Raw genomic sequence first — 21,560 nt, forward strand, 5'->3', positions numbered from 1 at the left:
GCTTATCATCAGAAGCTTCTTACCAGAGACTTATTACAACACTGCAATATCCCTGTTATCTCTCAATGTTGCCCGGTTTGTGAGTCTGCTATGGAGAGCCATGCTCACCTATTTTTTGACTGTTTGTTTTCTAGGAAAGTTCTTCAATCGGTTGTTAATTGGCTGGGAGATATAATCTGGCCTGGGAATTTCCAGAATTGGTGTTGCTGGCTGGAAGAGCCCAGTAAGGATGACTTGTCTCGGGTAGTTACAGCTACATTGGCTGCTTCAGTGTATTTCATCTGGCAAAATAGAAACAAGTGCTGGTTGGAAAATTGTTGTTTTTCTGTGGCCCATGTTGATGTACTTATTAGAAATTTGGTTAAAGCTAGAGTTAATAACCTTAGCCGTAGAAGTAAAAATCTGAATTTGAAGGAGAAATTGATGATACATTTTTTCTCTAGTCTGTAATTGAGGGGGAGCTATCTGCTCCAGCTTTTGTTTATATTAGTTGGTTGTTCAATATAATCTTCCATTTCTTGATAAAAAAAAAAGAAGTGAATAATGAAATTAAGAGTATCTTAACAAAAAAAAAAGAGACAACCTTAAAGAAAAATAGAAACTAAAATCGATTTATATACCCTACGTTATATTATGTAATTAGGAGATGATTTTTTTTTATAAAACTAAAATATAATACAATAATAAAGTGATAATAATTTGGCATAATTGAAAGGCTATTTTTTTTTTGTTGTAATACTACTAAAATATATACAATAAATTCATAATAACTTAACACATCTAAAATGCTAAAAAAAAAATTGAAAAAAATGAAAAAATAAATAAAATAGAATGGAAGAAGCTTGAGCATGCCACCTCACCTCATCAAATACAATAAATTCATAATAACTTAACATAACTAAAATGCTAAAACAAAAAAAAAAAATTGTAAACAAATGAAAAAATAGAATGAAAAAATCTTAAACATGTCACCTCACCTCAACCCTCACCTTTGTAATAGATATAGAAATAAATAGATAGTAAGTTTGTGGCCAAAAAAACGGTATTTCCGAATCAAACTGTCTAAATAAATGTAAAAAAATATATAAAAGCGGGAAACTTCGAATGAAATAGAGAGTGAGTTATTAGACCACTCCTCTCTCAGCCGCAGCTATTACTAGTTACTTTTTTTTTGTTAGGTATCACAGCAAGCCGGTTCTCTTTCTCATTATCTAGGGTTTGAAATCTCAGGATACACACAAGGATAAAGGATTAACCATGGACGATGTTAGGGCCAGCTCTGCTTGGGTCGCCAGTCACTCTTCTCATGTCGTTGTCGACTCTTCAGGTTCTTTTTTTTTTTTTAAATAATAGAAAAGAGAGTGCACTTTCGACATTTTTATTCATTATTATAGCTTTTAAGTCAGCGTGTATTAAATAAATATACAGGGATAGAAAAAGTGGTGCAGACAATCGATTCGATTCCGAAAGTGAAATGGGATTTTGAAGGAATTCACTATTTTGATAATGGGCCTCTCACCGTCCAGTATCTCTTGGTGTTGGACGCTTTGAATTTCTGCTTTTGGCCTGGTATAGTCTCTTTTCTAAACTTTCTTATCTTTTTTCCTTTTGATCCTAAATGTATTTTAAAATAAGGATAACGTTGTACTGGATTGTTGCCGATGATAATGGGACCAACAAAAGAAATTCTCTTTTTTGTTTTTTTATACTATTATTTTCAAGCTCAGAAAGAAATAAAAAAAATACTGACAAAAATGTATATTTTAGATTCTCCTTCTCTATGTATAGGTAGTACTGCAAGTAGTAAGTTTTTGGTCTTTTTTAGAACGATAGGAATTTTGTACTTTTTCCTTACAAACTTTATGGTTAGACAACATTTTAAATCTACCCTCTTTAGTGAACTAACCTTATATTAAAATAAAATAATCCACTTATGAATTACAATCTCTTTAGTTTCTTCTTCTTCTATTATGATTGATTTTTCTTCTTCTTTTGATTGTATTTCATAGATGCTGATTTAAATTATGATAATTTGGCTTCGGGGCTGAAGGAAGCTCTACTGAATGACAAATCAGCTTTTGATGCAGATCGCTTGCAGAGTTACACTGGTACATGGCCTTATTATTTGACTTTTGAAGTGCATCTTTCTTTAACAATGCATGCATATGTTTTCACATACTTGCACTATGCTTTTATGATCACAAACATGAATGGATAGATGTAGATATATGTGTATATTTCTATCTTGAGTTATTTTCTGTTAACATTTTAAAAATGTAAGGTTTTAAATAAACTCAACCAGGGACAAGCTAGATCAGGTGATTAATTAAGTGCTTCTGGATGTGGATTACTTACTTGAAGCCTATGTAATCTGTGACAACTCACTACTGATTCATTAAGGAGAACATGGTCTACATTTTTTTTTTTGCAGCACAGTTAGATTTTTAATTCAGCTACTCAACTAATTCTAAGGCTTGGTTTATTAAGCACAATAGGAAAAATGAAATCTATGTGGCAATTTAACAGATGTATCTTTATCTTGTTTTCAAAACCTACATTAACTTTTACATCTCGTAGATTGATGGATAAAGATTATGAATTTCCTTCTCACGTCAATTTTTGTTAGTTTACATTCTCAATACAATTCTTCCTAAGGTCTTGTAGAAATTTAAATTTGACTCACATACAAGGAGTTCACGTCTTTGCAAAACATACAAGCACATATTGAGGCAATGATCTTTCGTACGTATTGTAAGCTGATGACATATCTTCACTTTGCAAGGTCCTCAATTACGAGCGCTGTTAAAATGGCCGAGGCCACTCCCCTTGGAGGATGAACGCATTCGGTTGCTGCATGAGGTGACTTCCAAGAGTAAAAATAATAATTCGATGTTCATTTCTTGCATTCTATCTTGCTTGGCTTACGTTTCTAATTGTCTACATATTGTTCTTTTGTGGATCTAAACTAACGTGGGGAAATTTCTAAGGTTGGATTTGAACTGGAGAGAAGCTTTGGTGGCAAAGCATCTAATCTTGTGGAGTCTAGTGGAAAATCTGCTGTTAAACTTGTAACTCTTGTTGCTAGTCACTTTCCTGGTATCCTTTTTTAATTGCTTGAAAATTTTGTATTAGGTTGAGTTTCACAGAAGCTGGTATCTTGACGTTTCTGTTATTGTACAGGCTTTAGAGACCACTCACTCTACAAAGGACACCAGGTATTCTTGTATAAAAGAGCCCAGATATTTGCTGCAGATTTATGGGGTGCATTCCAGGGTCAAGGATATGGAGAATTCAATGACATTGGCTCTATCACCATAATGGCAGATTATATTGTTCCAGCTGTTCTACGACAGATTGGTGTGCTCAAATATAGTTCAATCCTTGCTAACAAAATTGAGGCTGATAGTGAAATAGGTCCGGGCAGTGAGGAGGAAGTTGAACTGAGAGCTTGCTCTATTCACGCCGTGGAAAAAATGAGGGAGTTAATCAGTAACAAATCAGGAAATCAGGTATAGCCAAAATCTCCTGTTAGCAGAGAGATTTTATCACTTTTGATTCTGTTGTGAGTTACAAGCTTCTTACCTTATTCTGACACGAGCTTGTTAATCAAAGAGGACTTAATCTAGTAAGTGATAACATGAACCTGATAGTAGTATAGTACAAAGTTCTTATCATCTTACTATTTCAAACAGCGTGTATGTGATTATCATCAGTAGGTTTGCTCACATTGATATGCATTTAGTTATTGGAAATTCTTTTGGGGTGTCTCGAACATAATATATTACTTTCTCAGTTTTCTCCTCTTGCTCTTTCTATTGTTTTTTTGTTTATTAATTGTTTGAATTTGTGGACTTTGTGTATTCAGGTACTCAGCGTCGAGCTAGATCTTTGGCTTTGGTCTGTTGGAGTTCAGGTTCCGTCCCTGAAACACCACCGAACACTTTCGATATATTACTAAAAATGCACAGTAATAGGGTGCTCTGCCTTGTTGCCACATGTTTCTTAATTGCAATTAGTGAGGAAACCAATTGGCATAATTTATGATGAAGTATATGTTTAGGCGGTCTCAGTTTTTTCTGTAGCTTTTAACTACTAGTATCAGTCATGGTGTCTTTCTTTTGAACTAGGCTGATGATTGAGAAAGAAAACTTTCTTCACATAATAATGTAAAAACATTGTCATTGATACAGGGGTACTCTTGGTGAATTAGGCCAATTCTACTTGCACTCAGTTTTACTTTTTATTTAGCATTAATAAACGCAAATACTAGACTTTTTTCATGTATGAGGTTCAAGTGGTGGAGCTAGAAGGGTTCTTCGTCATGGGCAAATCTCCATCATAACTACATTTCAGAACATCTGGTGTCCTCACTACCCGGGGCCCCACAGGCACTTTACCGACTTTTGGACGAATATCCTGCAAAGACATAATGAGCATTTTAGAATGTTATGTATGATCAACGGTTGCAATTATTGACTTTTGCTACAGTTTGGTTATCCTTTATTGACAAAGACATTCATTCGTGTTTGTTTCTATAATTGTTATTACAATAAAGGGGAAACAAAACCCCTTGTATTAGAATTTGCAACTTTGAACAATTAGTGCAATTTAGAGATGATCAATTATTGGTTTAAGAGGTAACCGAAATTCCATAAAAAAAAGGGTGAAACAAATACCTGATCAAATATAGCTGTTGGAATTGCCAAGGTTGCCACGGCATTAGGGGCGTCTACTATTCCAGAAATCCTTCCCTCGCATGGGCAGCAAGACAATAGGAGGTAGACCTGATTTTCGCCACTTATTCCATGTTAGTGTAGTCAAGGTGTCAAAGTTTACTATCTGTTTTTATCTGATTCTTATAACTGAATTATATGAAACCTGTTCTTTGGAGTATCCAAATTTTGAGAGGTAGTCAATGGCATTGAGTACTGCACGCTTGAAAGCCACAGTTGCGTCAAGAAAATGCTGCCTTCCACTCTCATCCACGCTTATACCCTCAAAGACTAGCCATTCTGAGAATCTTGGTTCAACAGGGCCTATTTCAAATATTGGATTTACATGAAGAGGAGTTGGCCCCATTGGTGTCAGATACTCTTTCATTCCACCCCTTATAATCTCACACCTGATAAAGAATTCCAGTGAGAAATGGAACATATCTAGTTTTGATACTCCATTGTTTACTCAAATTTAATGCTAGTAGGACTGGTAAAAGATTAAATTATACTTGAGATCGAGAAAGCCGCTCATCTCAATTGCCCCACAGAATGAGATTTCGCCATCTCCTTGAGAAAAGTGCATGTCCCCAGTACTTAGATTGGCTCCCTCCACGAATACAGGAAGGTAGATCTTCGACCCTCTGCTGAGGTTTTTTATGTCACAATTCCCACCATTTTCTCTTCCTGGTATTGTTCTTGCAGCCTCCCTACCTATCTTCTCCCATTCAGAAGTACCTTCTTCTATCTATACATTATAGAAAAGAAATGTTCAAGTGTAGCTATGGTGGTGACATCACATATTAATACAATTTTACACGCGAGTCTCATATCTATTTTAGTTGTGATGTTGGATAGTATCATTCTCCATAGCATTGGTAGTACTTTCAATTAGTCATATATACCTTTCCGAGAAGGCAACCTTTTGTAGTTGGTAAGTTGGCCAATGGTCGTTGGTGTACTACTTCACAAAGTTTCAAAGACTCAACTCCATTCTCAACGATCTGTCTCTCCCTTTCATTCCAAATGTTCAGGAGTTCCATTGATGGAGCTGTTCCGATTACTCCCGGGTGAGTCAAACCCGGGAATCTTACTCCTGTTAATGACCGTTAGAAAATTTTCATATGTTTTGAGACCGATTAATTCAATAAGAGCCAGAGAGGTTGTGAAGCTAGAAGCTACCTGGTATGTGAGGAGAGTAAGCATATATTCCTTCAAAATACCAAATAGCTTTAGTTGCAGCAGGAAAATGATCAGTTAGAAAACCACCTCCTTTTTCCCTATCAAATGTGGCTGTGTAACCCCATTCATCTCCCTGGAGTGGACCCAAGTTGCAGATTTCAACCACCAGAAGATCCCCTGGCTTAGCTGCAATCCCATCCTTGTCCACTATTCTTATTGGTCCACTAAGATAATGAGCCTGCAGGGGCCAATTTTCATATATTGTTAACATTATCTTCTAGAGTGAATGACCTTGTGAAATACATATACATATGATTAATGATGAAACTGCATGAAAGAGAGATTAGTGATATGTATAGATTACTTGATGAATGGTAAGTGTCCAAAATGAATCCTACGAGTAACCAATAAGTAAATATTTATAGAGAGAAAAAAAGTGTTACTAAACACTACGAAGGCTTGAACAGCAACAAAGGTAACAATAATATTAGTTAGTATGTTTTGATTATTCTTGTCTTTTAAGTATTCAAAAGCTCTTAACGTACAAAATTATGTACTTACGGTTGAGAGGTCTAGGAATTTAATATCTAAAGCAGAGTGGTCATCTTTAACACCACCACCTGTGGCATCAACCATCTCTACTCTAAAGAGCTCACCGGTTTTAACCTCGGCCACAGCCGGAATGTGAGGGTGCCAACGGTTGTGAAGAGGCAGGTTCTGCTGCCATGGTTTGCTCTTTAAATCAACACAAACTACTAGTTTTGGCGTCAAGGGAGCCATAGGAAAAAACTAGAGGAACAATGTAATGTACTAGCATTGAGAAGAGAGATTAGAGCTGTGTTTTCATGTGTTACTTTTTTATATAGTCTTATTATTTTGACTTGGCTAAATAAATTGAGAGTAGAGACTCGGTTTAGATAGGTAATGCTAAAAGTTGTGACCTCATTTGACAAGGAAATCCTAGAATATGTGATTTCATTGGATTAAACATCTACGCATTCATTTTCAGCCAAAAAAAAAAGTGTAGATTGAAAACTTGGGCATTGTATTTATCGTTTATTTGTCTTTTTCTCATCCTTTTCTCAATGTAAAACATTTATTTTTTCTTCATTTAACCTACTATTTAGATAGTGACCCAGGGACTAAATTATCAGAGTAAATTTCTATAGGTTCAATTGTTTGAAAACCAATTTACCATGTGAAATGCTCTTCAGATATCACATGGATACGAAAATATAATAATGTAGTTTAAAAATCCCATGATATAATTTATAGATTTATCATTACAAAATTCAAATATTTTGATTGGAAATTTTCAAGTTTGAAAGATGATATTTGACAACCAAATATTATTATTTTTATTTTAAATAATAACAAAATATTAATAAAAGTTCATATATGTATATATATATATATATGTGCTTTTGCTCCATCACTTTCCCCTAATAAAAAAATTATTCTTCTCTTAATATGAATTCACTCTCAAACTATTATCTATCATCAATTATTACCTAAATCGATAAAATTATTTCATGTTTGCTCTTAAATTTTATTTTTATTTAATTGTTACATAATTTTTTAAAAAAAATATTCACATTTTACCTATAATTTATAGAAGTTAATTATGTGATTTTTTGTTGGATTATATAATTGATTAAATGATTAGAAAAAATTGAATAAGGAAAAGTTTTCTTTTTAATAATTTTAAGTTATATATTGGCTATAAGTAAAAAAAACAAAACTTAAAAATTGGGAAAATATTGATTTGGAAAAAAAATAAAAGAATTTCCAAATTTATATACTAGTTTTGGGTTTTTTTTACTAGTAAAATTAAATGAATGCTTGTTAATTTTTTTTCTAAAAAAATGTATCTAATTATGAGTAAATAACTCATGAAAATTAGAATTAAAAAAATTGACATAACTTTAAGAATTTTCAAAATTTTATATTACTTATTTGGCTATTTATTAATTAATAAGAAAAAAAAATTTAAAGATAAAAATGAAAACAACCTTAGGTAATAATTGATAATAGATAAAAATTTGGGGGCAAATTTATATTAAGAGCTCTAGTCTAGTTAGGGGGTAATTAAATGACTAATTGTTCAAATATTTTTTTTTTGTATAATAAATCTTGTAAAACCAATTTTTTTAAAAAAGGAATAAATTAATTATTATTGTTAGTTACAAAAATAAATTAAGATGCAAAGGATTAAAATAATATTATGTCTCCAAATATAAGAAACTTACGACAAAAGGCTCAGCATTCTTGATGTCATCGGCGGTGTACTCCTTGGTAATACTGCCGCCGCTAAAATCCATCATCTCAACTCTGAAAACCTTTCCCGTCACCGCCTCTGCCACCGGCGGTATGTCCGGGTGCCACCTGTTGTGAAGTGGAACCTTCTGTCCCCTTGGCTTCTTCTTCACATCTATAGGTACTATCAGTCTCGGACCATATTGAGCCATATGTGATCAGCTATGTACTCCAAAAAGTTGTAATCTTATTTGTATGGAGAGGATTTTCAAAAGTTACCGACTTGGGTATATATCGTTCCACGTTCTAAGCTGGTCATAAACTACGGGGTGTATGTAGATACTGGTAAGTACTATTAGTTTTATTTGAAGATTTGGTAATTTCAAGACATTGTGAGGCTTATCTTCTAGAATTGTTTGTGAGGCTTATCTTCTAGAATTGTTTAAGTGGATATATACAACATAAAGGTTGAGAAGTCATTATTGTATTTGTCATGCTACGTGTTGATTGATATAGTTTGATTTTTTATTTAGTGTAACTTCTTTTTGGGTACTTGTGTAATGAATGATTGAGTATATATGCCATATGTCGAATGGCCATTCCATGAGAATGAGAAATGATTTCTGGTACCTCATATAAATTGGCGTATAATGTTTAATTCACATCTCACTCTGGTGAGATTTTTAACACAGTTTGATAAATTAGAATAACATATATAAATACTGTAAATCCTAGCATTTTTTATAGAGATTTTTGTTTTCTTAAAAGATAAATTGTTTGATTTAGTTGATTCCCTTTATTATAATTTTTGGAAATATTTATTTTTCTTTATTATAATTTTTGGAATTGTTTGGCTATCCTTATTACAATTTTCGGAAATCCTTTTTTCCTTTTTGTGTATTTTGGACAATAATATGCTTTCTTATTTAGCCTATAATTGTCTCATTTTTTTTATGAAGGAAAAAAATATAGTGCAAATATTCGGTACTTACCCAAACTTGTTTTTGGTTTATTTGCTTATATATTTTTCGTACAGCTCAAGGATTGCAAACAGGAAACTGATTTTTTTTTTATTCGACACATATCTGAGCTGTCCCCACCGATATCGCATCTGTCGGATCAACATCTTCTAAATAAGGCAACTCTTCGACAATTAAGAATAACTTCTATGATTCTTGTCTTTATTAGAAGAATTCTTTCTCTAAAAAGGACTCTATAAATAAGGCTCTAAAGACAGTGAGAAAAGTGAACTTTTTGGTGCATTATTTGTGAGCATTATTGTAATATTTGTGAGAGTTCCTCTTTGTATTCAAAATCATAAGTATTCACGTGATCTTGTAGTAATATGTGTGTTTAGGTTTTAGTGGTGAGTTTATACCATGTTAATGAGTGAATACACAGTGTAATTTGAACACAACGTTTATAGTCTTCGGCAGAAGATTTTTACAAGCCTTGCGTCGGGAGGATGCAAGCACTCGCTGGCCATTGAAGGGAGTTCAAGTGGGTTGAACGTTTCAATCAAAATCAGATTAGTGAAGAGAAATACAACAAAGTTGCGGCAAATCTCAGGAGGGAGTCTTGTTTTGTTTAAGTCAATGTTTTTGTACTTGTGATTCTTTATTAATTGGTTTTATTCTCTGGGCGTGGCCCAAAGGAGTAGGTTATTCGAAAGAGTTTCTGAATCTTGTAAAAATTCGCTGTGTTCTTTATTGTTTTGCACTGTCTTTTTATTGTGTTCAGTTTCTGTTGTGACAAGTTTGGTTTCTGTCCCGACAGAACTGTAATATGTGTCAACAGTTAATTACCATTCCGCACTTTAATTAATTCACTTGGTTTAATTAATTTTGTAATTACTAAAAATGGAATTTCAAATACAACATTTAAGTCGCAAGTGAGTTTCATAATTGTATAACTAAATACACGATATAGAAAATTATATGTTAAATTTTGGCATGGAGAATAGCTTTCGTGGCAAAGACTCCAATATTCTTGTCAAAATTCAGATGTTAAGCTTGTAGCTCTAGTTGCTAGTCACTTTTGCGCTTATTGTTTAATTGCTTTGAAGTTGATATGGGTAGTGATATATGCATCTGCGACCACTCACTCTGAAGGTTACCAAGTATGATATCTGCCGTTAATTGCATAATTGGCATTGGCTTCACATATAGATCCTAAATCTTGAGTGTTTGTCCTCTAGTATTATTTTATAAAGCTCCAACTGTTCTTGCAGATTGGTGTGTGTGCTGCAACATAGCCCAAACTAACTTGGCTGATAAAATTAAGGCTTGATAAGGAAATTGGTCCAGGCAGTGAGAAAAAACAGGTGAGCTGAACTGCAAGCTTGTTTTGTAATAGAATCAGGGAGTCAGGTATGACTCAAGTCTTTTGTTATCTGTTGAAAATTTCTCTCATTGCTGATTCTGATGCCAATTTCTTATTAATCAAAGGTTCGCTTATTCTGATATGAACCTGTCATTACACATTTCTTCCTATCTTTTACTATTTCAAACAGGGCCATATGTGATTATCATCAGTAATTTTTTTTTTAAAACTACAGTTGGTGCATTTTAATTATTCTAAATTTCTTTTGGGGTTATCTCAAACATAATTATAATGAAATATAAGCTCCAGTCAGGGTGTTGTTAATCATGTTGTCTTTTGGGGTTAATCATCTTTCCCACGTAATATAATTATATGGCAGTTAGCACAAGTACTTTGTCATTGCATTATTTACACCCTCCTCCAAAGAAAAGATGGTTTCAACAACAAATATGTTCTACCATATATTATAGCATCAATAAACAGAAAGCTAAGTTACAATTACCGCTCTCCTTCTTTATTCATCACCCTACCCTTGTAGAGATTTAAGTGGTAGAGCTAGAGGAAGGGTTGTTTGTTGTGGGTAAATATTTCCATCATAACTACATTTCAGGACATCTGGTTTTCTCACTACCCGGGGCCCTACGGGTACTTTACTTGCTTTTGGACGAATATCCTGCAAGAGGCATAATCAACATTAGTTTCGAATGTAGTGATCAACAGTTCTCAGCTTTTTTATTTGTAAGAAAAGAAAACAAGAAGTATACGCAAGGTCCTAAACCATATATATTGCAGTATGGTTTTCTAGCAAGTTTCAACTGATTCCTACACTATTAGCTACTTATTGGCTTTTACTGCATTCGTTTATAATTTCTACTATCACCCTAAAAACAGAAAACCTTCTAGTTCTGGGACACTCCCTTCTAACTGGCAGTATAAATCAGCATCTTGGAACAACCGGTGCATTTTAGAGTAAAATCAATTACATTATTATAGGTAATCAAAAGAGAAAAGTGCGAAATGAATACCTGATCAAATATAGCTGTTGGAATTGCCAAGGTCGCCACAGCATTTGGGGCGTCTACAATTCCAGAAATTCTCCCTTCACATGGGCAGCAAGACAAGAGAAGGTAGGCCTGAATTATATCCAGTTATTCTATGTCAGTATAGTAAAGACTCATAGTTTGCTCTCATTATGTGTTTATCTGATTCCATGTAAAAGCACATATATTAAGGATTATTAAACATATGGTATATAAGATGAATTATACGAAACCTGTTCTTTGGTGTATCCGAATTTGGAGAGGTAGTCAGTGGCATTGAGTACTGCACGCTTGTAAGCCACAGTTGCGTCAAGAAAATGCTGTCTCCCACTCTCATCAACGCTTATACCCTCAAAGACAAGCCATTCTGAGAATCTTGGTTCAACAGGGCCTATCTCAAATATTGGGTTTACATGAAGTGGAGTTGGCCCCATTGGTGTCAGATACTCTCTCATTCCACCCCTTATTATTTCACACCTGATAAAAAAAACCAGTGAGGGATAAAAGATATCTAGTTTTGATACATCTCCATTGTTTACTCAATTTTGATGCTTACAGAAATGGTAAAAGATTAAGGTATTGGAATATAGTACTTGAGATCGAGAAAGCCGCTCATCTCAATTGCCCCACAGAATGAGACTTCACCATGTTATATTATTTTATAATATAATGTAATATTATATTATTTTATAATATAATGTTTTAGATTAAATAAATGTGACATGGAGTGTCACATATTGTAACATATAATAGAGAGTTACATTATTTGGATATATGTGAAATATCCAAACATGTAACATATTTGGTGTTACAAATTCATCACAAATTTGTAACTCCTAAATATCACCCATTATTGTGTAGATTTGTTGTTACACAATATTGAGATGAATTTCTTAAAGCCATTTGAGAAATGGCTGATAGAGATGTGATTTTAACTCCCATATTGTGTATGGAAGTTACAAAATCAAGTGGGAATAAATTGGAACGTTTTGGAAAAAACTGAAAAAAATGTCTTGCTGAAATTGACTGAGGGCCGCGGCGCTTGGAACTAGCGCCGCGGCCCTAATGGCTGACAGCTTCTATAATTTCGGTTTTTTATCCAACTTTGAACGATTCCAACAGCTAAGTAACTCCCAAATCTCTATTTTAATTCCATAAAACACCAAATTAATCATTGGTAACAGCCATGGGGGTTGGTGAAATTTGAAATTCAAAGGGTGTCTCTAAACTCTATAAATAGGAGCCTAATGCTCACTTGTAAGACACACCATTTCTATCCACTAAAGCACTTGGCTAGAAACACCTTGAGGCTTGATAATTCCATAAAGCATTTCCAAAATCTGAGAGAGATCCCTTAGTGCTTGAGTTAGGGGGAAATAAGCTTTTGGACAAAGGTTTTAAACCTTGTTCAAGTTGGTGATCCCCAATCCTCTTCACTTAGGTTGTGTAAGTGAGAGTTTGTTTGTGGTTTATGTTCTTCCTTTTGTTCTATTGTTCTTCTTCTTATTCTCTTGTTTTATTTACTTGTATATTTTGTTTAAGAGTTGTAATCTCTTCATTTGGTCCAAACACTTTATTTTATTTGTAACTTTTGTTTTGAGTTGTATTTTACTATTCACTTCTTCTTCATCATCTTCTTCATTTCCTTTGTTTTATTTGTATTTTCAGTTATAGAGTTGTAACACTTTATTTAATCAATCTTGTCCATTGTAATATTTTGCATAGAGTTGTAACATAATCTTACCATTTCCATTGAGACAATATTATTTTTCCTAACATTCAAAAGCTTAACCCTTTTTGTTTCAATGGAAGGGGAGACAATCAAAATCATGAACCAAGACCTAGTGAGATTGGATAGGTTTGATGGATCCAATTTTACTAGGTGGCAAGACAAGGTGAGGTTTCTTTTAACCACTCTCAAAATCGCCTACATCCTTGAGTCTTCCTTGGCACCTCTAGCCGAGCTATCCGACAAAGACACTCCCGAGGAGGTGGAGAAGAGAAGGAAGAGGGAGGAGGACAATCTTCTTTGTAGGGGTCATATCCTCAACGCCCTATCCGATAGGCTATATGACCTCTACACCGAGACCAAATCGGCCAAGGAGATATGGGATGCACTTGAGAAAAAGTTTAAGGCGGAAGAGGAAGGCACCAAAAAGTTTTTGATATCTCAATACTTCGATTTCAAATTTTTTGGTGATAAACCTATTCTTCCTCAAATTCATGAATTGCAAATTATTGTTAATAAATTGAAAGTGTTAAAGATTGAGCTTCCCGAGGCCTTTCAAGTTGGTGCTATAGTGGCTAAATTACCACCAACTTGGAAGAGCTATAGGAAAAGAATCCTTCATAAAAATGAGGATTATTCTTTGGAGGAGATCCAAAAACATATTCGAATCGAAGAGGAATCGATATGTAGAGATAAACTTATGGAGGGGTCTAATGGAGAGACTTCCAAAGCAAATGCGGTGTCACAACCAAAACATCCCAAAAACAAAGGGAAAAAGGGTAATGAGAAACCTTTGGGTCCAAAAACCAACCCAAACAAGTTTAAGGGCGAGAAAGGTCCTTGCTTTGTGTGTGGGAAAAAGGGTCACTATGCTAGAGAGTGTAGACATAGAAAAGACCAACAAGGACCTAAGGTGAACGCAATTCAAGAGGAAAACATAATTGCTACCCTTAGTGAGGTGAATGCGGTCCAAGGCAAGGTGAAATGGTGGTGGTATGACACATGTGCCACCGTCCATGTCACCTATGACAAATCATTGTTCAAGACCTTTGAAGAGTCAAAGGGCAACCATGAGATACAAATGGGCAATGAGGGCAAATCCAAGGTACTTGGCAAAGGTACTATTGATGTCTACTTCACCTCCGGCAAGAAAGTTACATTAGTGAATGTACTTTATGTTCCCGAAATGAGTAGAAACTTGGTAAGTGGTGATTTGCTTGGCAAGCCCGGCATTAAAGCCGTTTTTGAGTCCGGTAAACTTATACTTACCAAATCAAATGTATTTTTGGGAAAGGGGTACTCTTGTGAGGGTATGGTTAAATTGTGCACCAATGATGTAACTTTCAATGTTATCAATAAAAATGCTAATTCCGCCTATATTGTTGAGTATGATTCTTTATTTTTGTGGCATCTTAGACTATCGCATATAGGTTTTTCAACCATGAAAAAAGTAGTAAAATGTGGTATGATTGCATGCAATATTAAAAACTATGGTAAATGTGAAACATGTGTTAAGGCGAAAATGATTAAAAAAAACCATTTCCTAGTGTAGAAAGATCATCTAATTTACTAGATTTAATCCATAGTGATCTTTGTGAATTAAATGGTGTTTTAACTAGAGGTGGTAAAATGTATTTTCTTACTTTTATAGATGATTTTAGTAGATATACCTATGTGTTTCTTTTAAAGCATAAATATGAGACTTTTGATGCTTTTAAATTGTATAAATTAGAAGTTGAAAATCAACTAAATAAAAAGATTAAGGTGCTAAGAAGTGATAGAGGAGGAGAGTACTTTTCTAATGAATTCAATACATTTTGTGAAGAAAATGGTATAATTCATGAGTGTACTGCACCTTATACACCACAACACAATGGTGTTGCCGAAAGGAAAAATAGGACTTATCTAGAGATGATAAATTCTATGTTGGTGTTTTCTAAGTTGAACTTCAACTTATGGGGTGAAGCGCTTTTAACCGCTTGTCACATTCTTAATCGAATACCGATGAAGAAAAATGAGATATCTCCATATGAGTTATGGAAAGGAAGAAAACCCAACATAGGGTACTTCAAAGTGTGGGGGTGTCTTGCATATTGCAAGAAAACCGAACCTAATAGAACAAAGTTAGGTTCAAGAGCCATAAAGTGTGCTTTTGTTGGTTATGCCAACAATAGTAAAGCTTATAGGCTATTAGACTTAGAGTCTAATATTGTGATTGAATCTAGAGAAGTTGAATTCTTTGAGAATATGTTATGTGACAACAATTCTCAAGCTTCAACATCTCTAAAGGAGAATTTGTTATATGAGAACAACTCTCAAGCTTCTACATCCAAAGTTGATTCTCAAGAGGAGAATTCTCAAAAGGATGTAAAGCAACCCTTTGAACCTAGAAGAAGTCAAAGGCTTAAAAATCACAAAAGTCTAGTAGTGGATGAGATAGATTCTCAACGAATTTCATTCTACATGGTAGAAGGAAATAGAGAGGAAGTCATTAGGAAAATTCCTATTGTACTTCTCGTTGAGGATGATCCTAAGACTTATAGAGAAGCTATGCAATCGAGAGATAGTGCATTTTGGAAAGAAGTCATAAATGATGAGATAGATTCCATTCTTTCCAATAACACTTGGGAATTGGTAGACCTCCCACCGGGGTCTAAGCCAATTGGGTGTAAGTGGGTATTTAGGAGAAAATACCACATTGACGGCACTATCCAAACGTTTAAAGCTAGATTAGTAGCTAAAGGGTTTAGGCAAAAAGAGGGTATCGATTATTTCGATACCTATGTGCTTGTTGCAAGAACAACTTCTATAAGAATTTTGTTCGCTTTAGCTTCTATACACAACTTGTATGTTCATCAAATGGATGTCAAAACAGCATTCCTTAATGGTGACCTCAATGAGGAGGTCTATATGGAACAACCCGAAGGGTTTGTCCTGCCAAAATATGAACATAAAGTTTGTAGACTTGTAAAATCCTTATATGGATTGAAACAAGCTCCTAAGCAATGGTATGAGAAATTTGATCAAGCCATCATGTCTAATGGGTTTAGACATAACAATGGAGACAAGTGTTTGTATTCCAAAACTTGTAAGGGATATGTGATCATTGTTTGCTTATATGTGGATGACATGCTTATTCTAAGTAATAGCATGAAAGGGATAGAAGAAACGAAGAGGTTTCTATCATCAACCTTCATGATGAAAGATCTTGGAGAAGTTGATACCATACTCGGTATCAAAGTAAAGAAACATAGTGGGGGGTTTTGCACTAGGGCAAGCCCACTATGTTGAGAAAGTATTGAACAAATTTAACCATCTCAAGGTTAAAAATGCCAATACTCCATTCGATCATAGTGTAAAACTAGAGAAGAATGAAGGAAGAGCGGTGGCTCAATTGGAGTAAGCTAGTGCTATAGGGAGTCTAATGTATGCTGCCCAGTGCACTAGACCTGATATAGCATTTGCGGTAAGTAAACTTAGTAGGTTTACAAGTAATCCAAGTGTGGATCACTGGAAGGCAATTGGAAGGGTCCTAGGTTATCTCAAGAAAACCAAAGAACTAAGCCTTCACTACTCCAAATTTCCTTCGATATTAGAAGGATATACAGATGCAAGTTGGATATCCAATCTTGGGGACAACTTTTCCACAACTGGTTGGGTATTTACACTTGGTGGAGGTGCAATTTCTTGGGGTTCCAAGAAACAAACCTGTATATCTCATTCCACTATGGAAGCAGAGTTCATAGCTCTAGCTGCTACTGGCAAAGAGGCTGAATGGTTAAGGGATCTGTTGATAGAGATTCCCCTAATCAAAGATAATGTATCTACTATATCGATACATTGTGATAGCCAAGCAACATTGGCTAGAGCATACATCGGAGTGTATAATGGGAAGTCTAGACATATTAGTCTAAGACATGGATATGTAAGAGAATTGATTCAAAGAGGAGTCATCTCAATATCCTATGTGAGAACAAGTGAAAATCTGGCGGATCCTTTCACTAAGCCACTAACGAGGGATTTAGTGGCTGCATCATCTCGAGGGATGAGACTTAAACTCCCTAAAGAGATTCACGATTGATGATAACCTATCTTAACACTAGTTATTCAACTAGTATTAGGTTCAATAGGTAATAACAAGTCAATCAAGTGAATATTAGTTGTACTCAAAACAAGTCCCATCTGAGATATTGAGTACTTGTGTGTTACCAAGAGGAGGGTTAAAACCGAAAGGTTTTTTAATAGAATTCAGTCTTGTAAAGACAAGTATTTTTGGTAACAAAATACTGTAAGAATTCTACCTATATGGACATAGGGGTGGTGCCGCCTCTCATGAGAATTGGGAGTATTCTCAAGAACGTCCATGAATGGAAAGTGCACATGGCCATTAACGGTGCAAAGCAAGATATAGAGGTCTCAAGTGAACATCGCAAAGGTGTGTGTATTATCACCGATTTGTCATCATGAAAAGATGGTTCAATGCCTAGTGCAACCAAATTTTCGACAAATTTTGTGATAATTACACTATAGTAAAGTTAAAGTTGAAAAACACTTTACTTTATGCATCAATGCAATGACTCCTATAAGAGAGAGTTCTTATTTAATCAAGTGGGGGATATGTTATATTTTAAATATAATGATTGATTAAATAAGTGTTACAATAGATGACTATTTAATCTAGTGGGGGAATGTTATATTATTTTATAATATAATGTTTTAGATTAAATAAATGTGACATGGAGTGTCACATATTGTAACATATAATAGAGAGTTACATTATTTGGATATATGTGAAATATCCAAACATGTAACATATTTGGTGTTACAAATTCATCACAAATTTGTAACTCCTAAATATCACCCATTATTGTGTAGATTTGTTGTTACACAATATTGAGATGAATTTCTTAAAGCCATTTGAGAAATGGCTGATAGAGATGTGATTTTAACTCCCATATTGTGTATGGAAGTTACAAAATCAAGTGGGAATAAATTGGAACGTTTTGGAAAAAACTGAAAAAAATGTCTTGCTGAAATTGACTGAGGGCCGCGGCGCCTGGAACTAGCGCCGCGGCCCTAATGGCTGACAGCTTCTATAATTTCGGTTTTTTATCCAACTTTGAACGATTCCAACAGCTAAGTAACTCCCAAATCTCTATTTTAATTCCATAAAACACCAAATTAATCATTGGTAACAGCCATGGGGGTTGGTGAAATTTGAAATTCAAAGGGTGTCTCTAAACTCTATAAATAGGAGCCTAATGCTCACTTGTAAGACACACCATTTCTATCCACTAAAGCACTTGGCTAGAAACACCTTGAGGCTTGATAATTCCATAAAGCATTTCCAAAATCTGAGAGAGATCCCTTAGTGCTTGAGTTAGGGGGAAATAAGCTTTTGGACAAAGGTTTTAAACCTTGTTCAAGTTGGTGATCCCCAATCCTCTTCACTTAGGTTGTGTAAGTGAGAGTTTGTTTGTGGTTTATGTTCTTCCTTTTGTTCTATTGTTCTTCTTCTTATTCTCTTGTTTTATTTACTTGTATATTTTGTTTAAGAGTTGTAATCTCTTCATTTGGTCCAAACACTTTATTTTATTTGTAACTTTTGTTTTGAGTTGTATTTTACTATTCACTTCTTCTTCATCATCTTCTTCATTTCCTTTGTTTTATTTGTATTTTCAGTTATAGAGTTGTAACACTTTATTTAATCAATCTTGTCCATTGTAATATTTTGCATAGAGTTGTAACATAATCTTACCATTTCCATTGAGGCAATATTATTTTTCTTAACACACCATCTCCCTGAGAAAAGTGCATGTCACTAGTACTTAGATTTGCTCCCTCTACGAATACAGGAAGGTAGATCTTTGATCCTGTACTTAGGTTTTTAATGTCACAGTTCCCACCATTTTCTCTTCCTGGTATGGTCCTTGCAGCCTCCCTAGCTATCTTCTCCCACTCTGGAGTACCCTCTTGGATCTTTATATGCATGAAAACTGTGTTAGATGTTTAGATTGTAGAAGCTACATAGCTGCTACTTGGTGTTAAAACTGATAGTATGATAGAAATGTGTGAATTGAAACTTTAATATAGTTAGTAGCTTCATGAGGTCATACCTTTCCGAGGAGACAACCCTTTGTTGTTGGTAAGCTAGCCATTGGCCGTTGATGCATAACTTCACAAAGTTTCAAAGACTCAACTTCATTCTCAACAAGCTGTCTTTCCCTTTCATTCCAAATAATAAGAAGTTCCATTGAGGGAGCTGTTCCAACTATTCCTGGGTGATTCAAACCCGGAAATCTTACTCCTGTTATTGATCATTAGAATAAATGTTGTGTTTTGAGTCAATTCATTAATTAAGAGCCAAAGAGAAGAAGAAATAGGTTGAGAAGCCACCTGGTATGTGAGGAGAGTAAGAATATATTCCTTCAAAATACCAAATAGCTTTGGTTGCAGCAGGAAAATGATCAGTAAGAAAACCACCTCCGTTTTCTCTATCAAATGTAGCTGTGAAACCCCATTCATCTCCTGGGAGGGGACCCAAGTTGCATATTTCAACCACCAGAAGATCCCCTGGCTTGGCCGGTATCCCATCTTTGTCCACAATTCTGATTGGCCCACTAAGATAATGAACTTGCTCGAGTTAAGTTTTGAAACCTTTACCAGACTCTACAACTTAATCGTTTCAACCCATGAAGTTTTGATTTTTGGTACTTACAGTTGAGAGGTCTATGAATTTAACATCTAAAGCAGAGTGGTCATCTTTAATAGCACCACCTGTCCAATCAACCATTTATACTCTAAAGACCTCACTAGCTTTAACCTCGGCCACAGCCGGAATCTGAGGGTGCCAACGGTTGTGCAGCGGCAGCTTCTGCTGCCATGGCTTGCTCTTTAAGTCCACGGACACTACTAGTTTTGGAGTCAAGGGAGCCATAAGTTTAGAAATGAGTCACCATTAGAATGGTTTATACTTTTGGGAAAAAATGGTCCCCTTTCAGTATTGGACAATCAAGGAATATGTGACACAATTATTTCTCCTTGAGAGCATGGAGAAGGGTAGCAACAAAATATGTGATTTCGAAGTATTAAAATCTTTGCACGTCATTATTGCTGATTAGGTTCCAAATAGATTGTTTTTAAAGTTACCTTTCCTAATCGTAGGCTAGAGCTACGGTTAGCTCTGTCCCAAAAGTCCGATATAAAGAAGATTTTCAAAAGTGGCATATTGAAGGCCAGAGAGACTTGTGTCGAACTATCGATATTTATCTAAGGAGCTGACCATAAATAAGTAGACTACTACTAGTTCATTTAGTTTGATTTGAAGATTTGGGGGTCATATCTTAAGAGAAGCCCTTTAATATATAATTATTACTCTTTTTGTTGTTGTTGTTGGAGTAGCTAACTCATACTCGCTATATTATGTAGGATTATTTTTTAAAATTTACCTAGTTGAGCTGCGTTGTTATTATTATTACTATTATTATGTAGCATCTGCCGAATTGATGCAGCATTTTATTCGAGCTAGATGGTGTCAAATAGATCGATCCACTCCTCCATCGTTTTTCTCCCTTTTGAAACTAATGCAGCCTTGAATAGGGCAAGAGATGGCATTGTAAGGCGTCATTGTAAAGTAAGTCCTATTTCCCTTTGGGTAAAAAAAATAAAAAGTGCATTTTTTAATTTAAAAGATCTTTTTGGAAGAGTTAGGATTACAAAAGACAATCTTAAAAAGTCATTTCTTAAATTAGAATAATTTAATTATTCCTAATTTAGTCATAAAATTAATATCCAAACAGTTCAGAAAGAATTTTTCATTAAAAAAAATCTTTATATAATAGTTTTCCTAACATAAAAAATAAGTAAAACTTATCTTATTATTTTAGCTATAAGCAAATTCAGAAACATGTATTGTGGTGTTTTCTTCACTAAGTAAGTTGGGCCCAAGGTAGAGTTATTGTCCAAGCTAACTTGAGAAATTATAGTAAATGACCAAAAAATTCGCATCAAGAGCTTATGTTCTCCTTTTAAAAATTGTTGAGAAATTCTCATTTTACATTGTTAATTATCTAAATTGTCATTTTCTATAATTTATTTATTTATTTAGGAGCATATGATTTTAATGTAATGATATATGTATATTAGTTTTGTTTAATTAATTTTTATTTTAAAGTTATATTGATTTTTTAAGATTTTTATGGGTTGTTGGTATATCATTTTCCAACTAGTGTATATATTTTTTGTGGTATGATATATATATTTTTAATGATAGTTAGTTTCTATTTTATTATACATAATGGTAGTATAGAATTTTGTATT

The 21,560-nt window shown here is 34.4% G+C and overlaps 4 protein-coding genes across 4 annotated transcripts; 1 reads left to right on the plus strand and 3 right to left on the minus strand.

Moving 5' to 3' along the window:
- The first annotated feature begins 1,097 nt into the window (after positions 1-1,097).
- On the plus strand, positions 1,098-4,226 carry LOC133808100 (uncharacterized). Its single transcript, XM_062245851.1, has 7 exons — positions 1,098-1,327; positions 1,429-1,569; positions 2,010-2,108; positions 2,783-2,859; positions 2,988-3,096; positions 3,181-3,509; positions 3,866-4,226. The coding sequence occupies exons 1-7, from the start codon at positions 1,258-1,260 to the stop codon at positions 3,956-3,958; spliced, it is 918 nt and encodes a 305-aa protein (XP_062101835.1). The 5' UTR covers positions 1,098-1,257; the 3' UTR covers positions 3,959-4,226.
- On the minus strand, positions 4,136-8,532 carry LOC133808083 (uncharacterized). The gene is made up of 7 exons (XM_062245850.1): positions 8,144-8,532; positions 5,895-6,132; positions 5,618-5,808; positions 5,225-5,460; positions 4,879-5,122; positions 4,677-4,784; positions 4,136-4,416 (listed from the first exon to the last, which is right to left on the minus strand). The coding sequence occupies exons 1-7, from the start codon at positions 8,360-8,362 to the stop codon at positions 4,291-4,293; spliced, it is 1,362 nt and encodes a 453-aa protein (XP_062101834.1). The 5' UTR covers positions 8,363-8,532; the 3' UTR covers positions 4,136-4,290.
- A 2,319-nt stretch (positions 8,533-10,851) lies between these two features.
- On the minus strand, positions 10,852-12,154 carry LOC133808116 (uncharacterized). Its single transcript, XM_062245852.1, has 4 exons — positions 12,106-12,154; positions 11,746-11,989; positions 11,498-11,605; positions 10,852-11,145 (listed from the first exon to the last, which is right to left on the minus strand). The coding sequence occupies exons 1-4, from the start codon at positions 12,126-12,128 to the stop codon at positions 10,999-11,001; spliced, it is 522 nt and encodes a 173-aa protein (XP_062101836.1). The 5' UTR covers positions 12,129-12,154; the 3' UTR covers positions 10,852-10,998.
- Positions 12,155-19,004: 6,850 nt separating this feature from the next.
- On the minus strand, positions 19,005-20,125 carry LOC133778489 (putative formamidase C869.04; the record flags this gene model as incomplete). The annotated part of the gene is made up of 5 exons (XM_062218436.1): positions 20,065-20,125; positions 19,960-20,018; positions 19,638-19,878; positions 19,358-19,548; positions 19,005-19,220 (listed from the first exon to the last, which is right to left on the minus strand). Coding segments are annotated over exons 1-5 (768 nt in total), but the record flags the coding sequence as incomplete, so codon positions are not given.
- Between the last annotated feature and the right edge of the window lie 1,435 nt (positions 20,126-21,560).

This window comes from Humulus lupulus, chromosome 1, assembly GCF_963169125.1.
Source record: "Humulus lupulus chromosome 1, drHumLupu1.1, whole genome shotgun sequence".
Classification (NCBI taxonomy): domain Eukaryota; kingdom Viridiplantae; phylum Streptophyta; class Magnoliopsida; order Rosales; family Cannabaceae; genus Humulus; species Humulus lupulus.

Excerpts from the sequence above, each read along its gene's own strand:
- LOC133808100 (XM_062245851.1), top strand. The coding sequence starts at position 1,258 with ATGGACGATGTTAGGGCCAGCTCTGCTTGGGTCGCCAGTCACTCTTCT. Across the intron at positions 1,328-1,428 it reads TGTCGTTGTCGACTCTTCAG|GGATAGAAAAAGTGGTGCAG; the intron begins GTTCTTTTTTTT and ends ATAAATATACAG. Across the intron at positions 2,860-2,987 it reads GCATTCGGTTGCTGCATGAG|GTTGGATTTGAACTGGAGAG; the intron begins GTGACTTCCAAG and ends GAAATTTCTAAG.
- LOC133808083 (XM_062245850.1), bottom strand. The coding sequence starts at position 8,362 with ATGGCTCAATATGGTCCGAGACTGATAGTACCTATAGATGTGAAGAAG. Across the intron at positions 6,133-8,143 it reads AGAATGCTGAGCCTTTTGTC|GCTCATTATCTTAGTGGACC; the intron begins GTAAGTTTCTTA and ends TGGCCCCTGCAG. Across the intron at positions 5,809-5,894 it reads TTACTCTCCTCACATACCAG|GAGTAAGATTCCCGGGTTTG; the intron begins GTAGCTTCTAGC and ends GGTCATTAACAG.
- LOC133808116 (XM_062245852.1), bottom strand. The coding sequence starts at position 12,128 with ATGAGCGGCTTTCTCGATCTCAA. Across the intron at positions 11,606-11,745 it reads TCGGATACACCAAAGAACAG|GCCTACCTTCTCTTGTCTTG; the intron begins GTTTCGTATAAT and ends GATATAATTCAG. Across the intron at positions 11,146-11,497 it reads CAACAGCTATATTTGATCAG|GATATTCGTCCAAAAGCAAG; the intron begins GTATTCATTTCG and ends TGCCTCTTGCAG.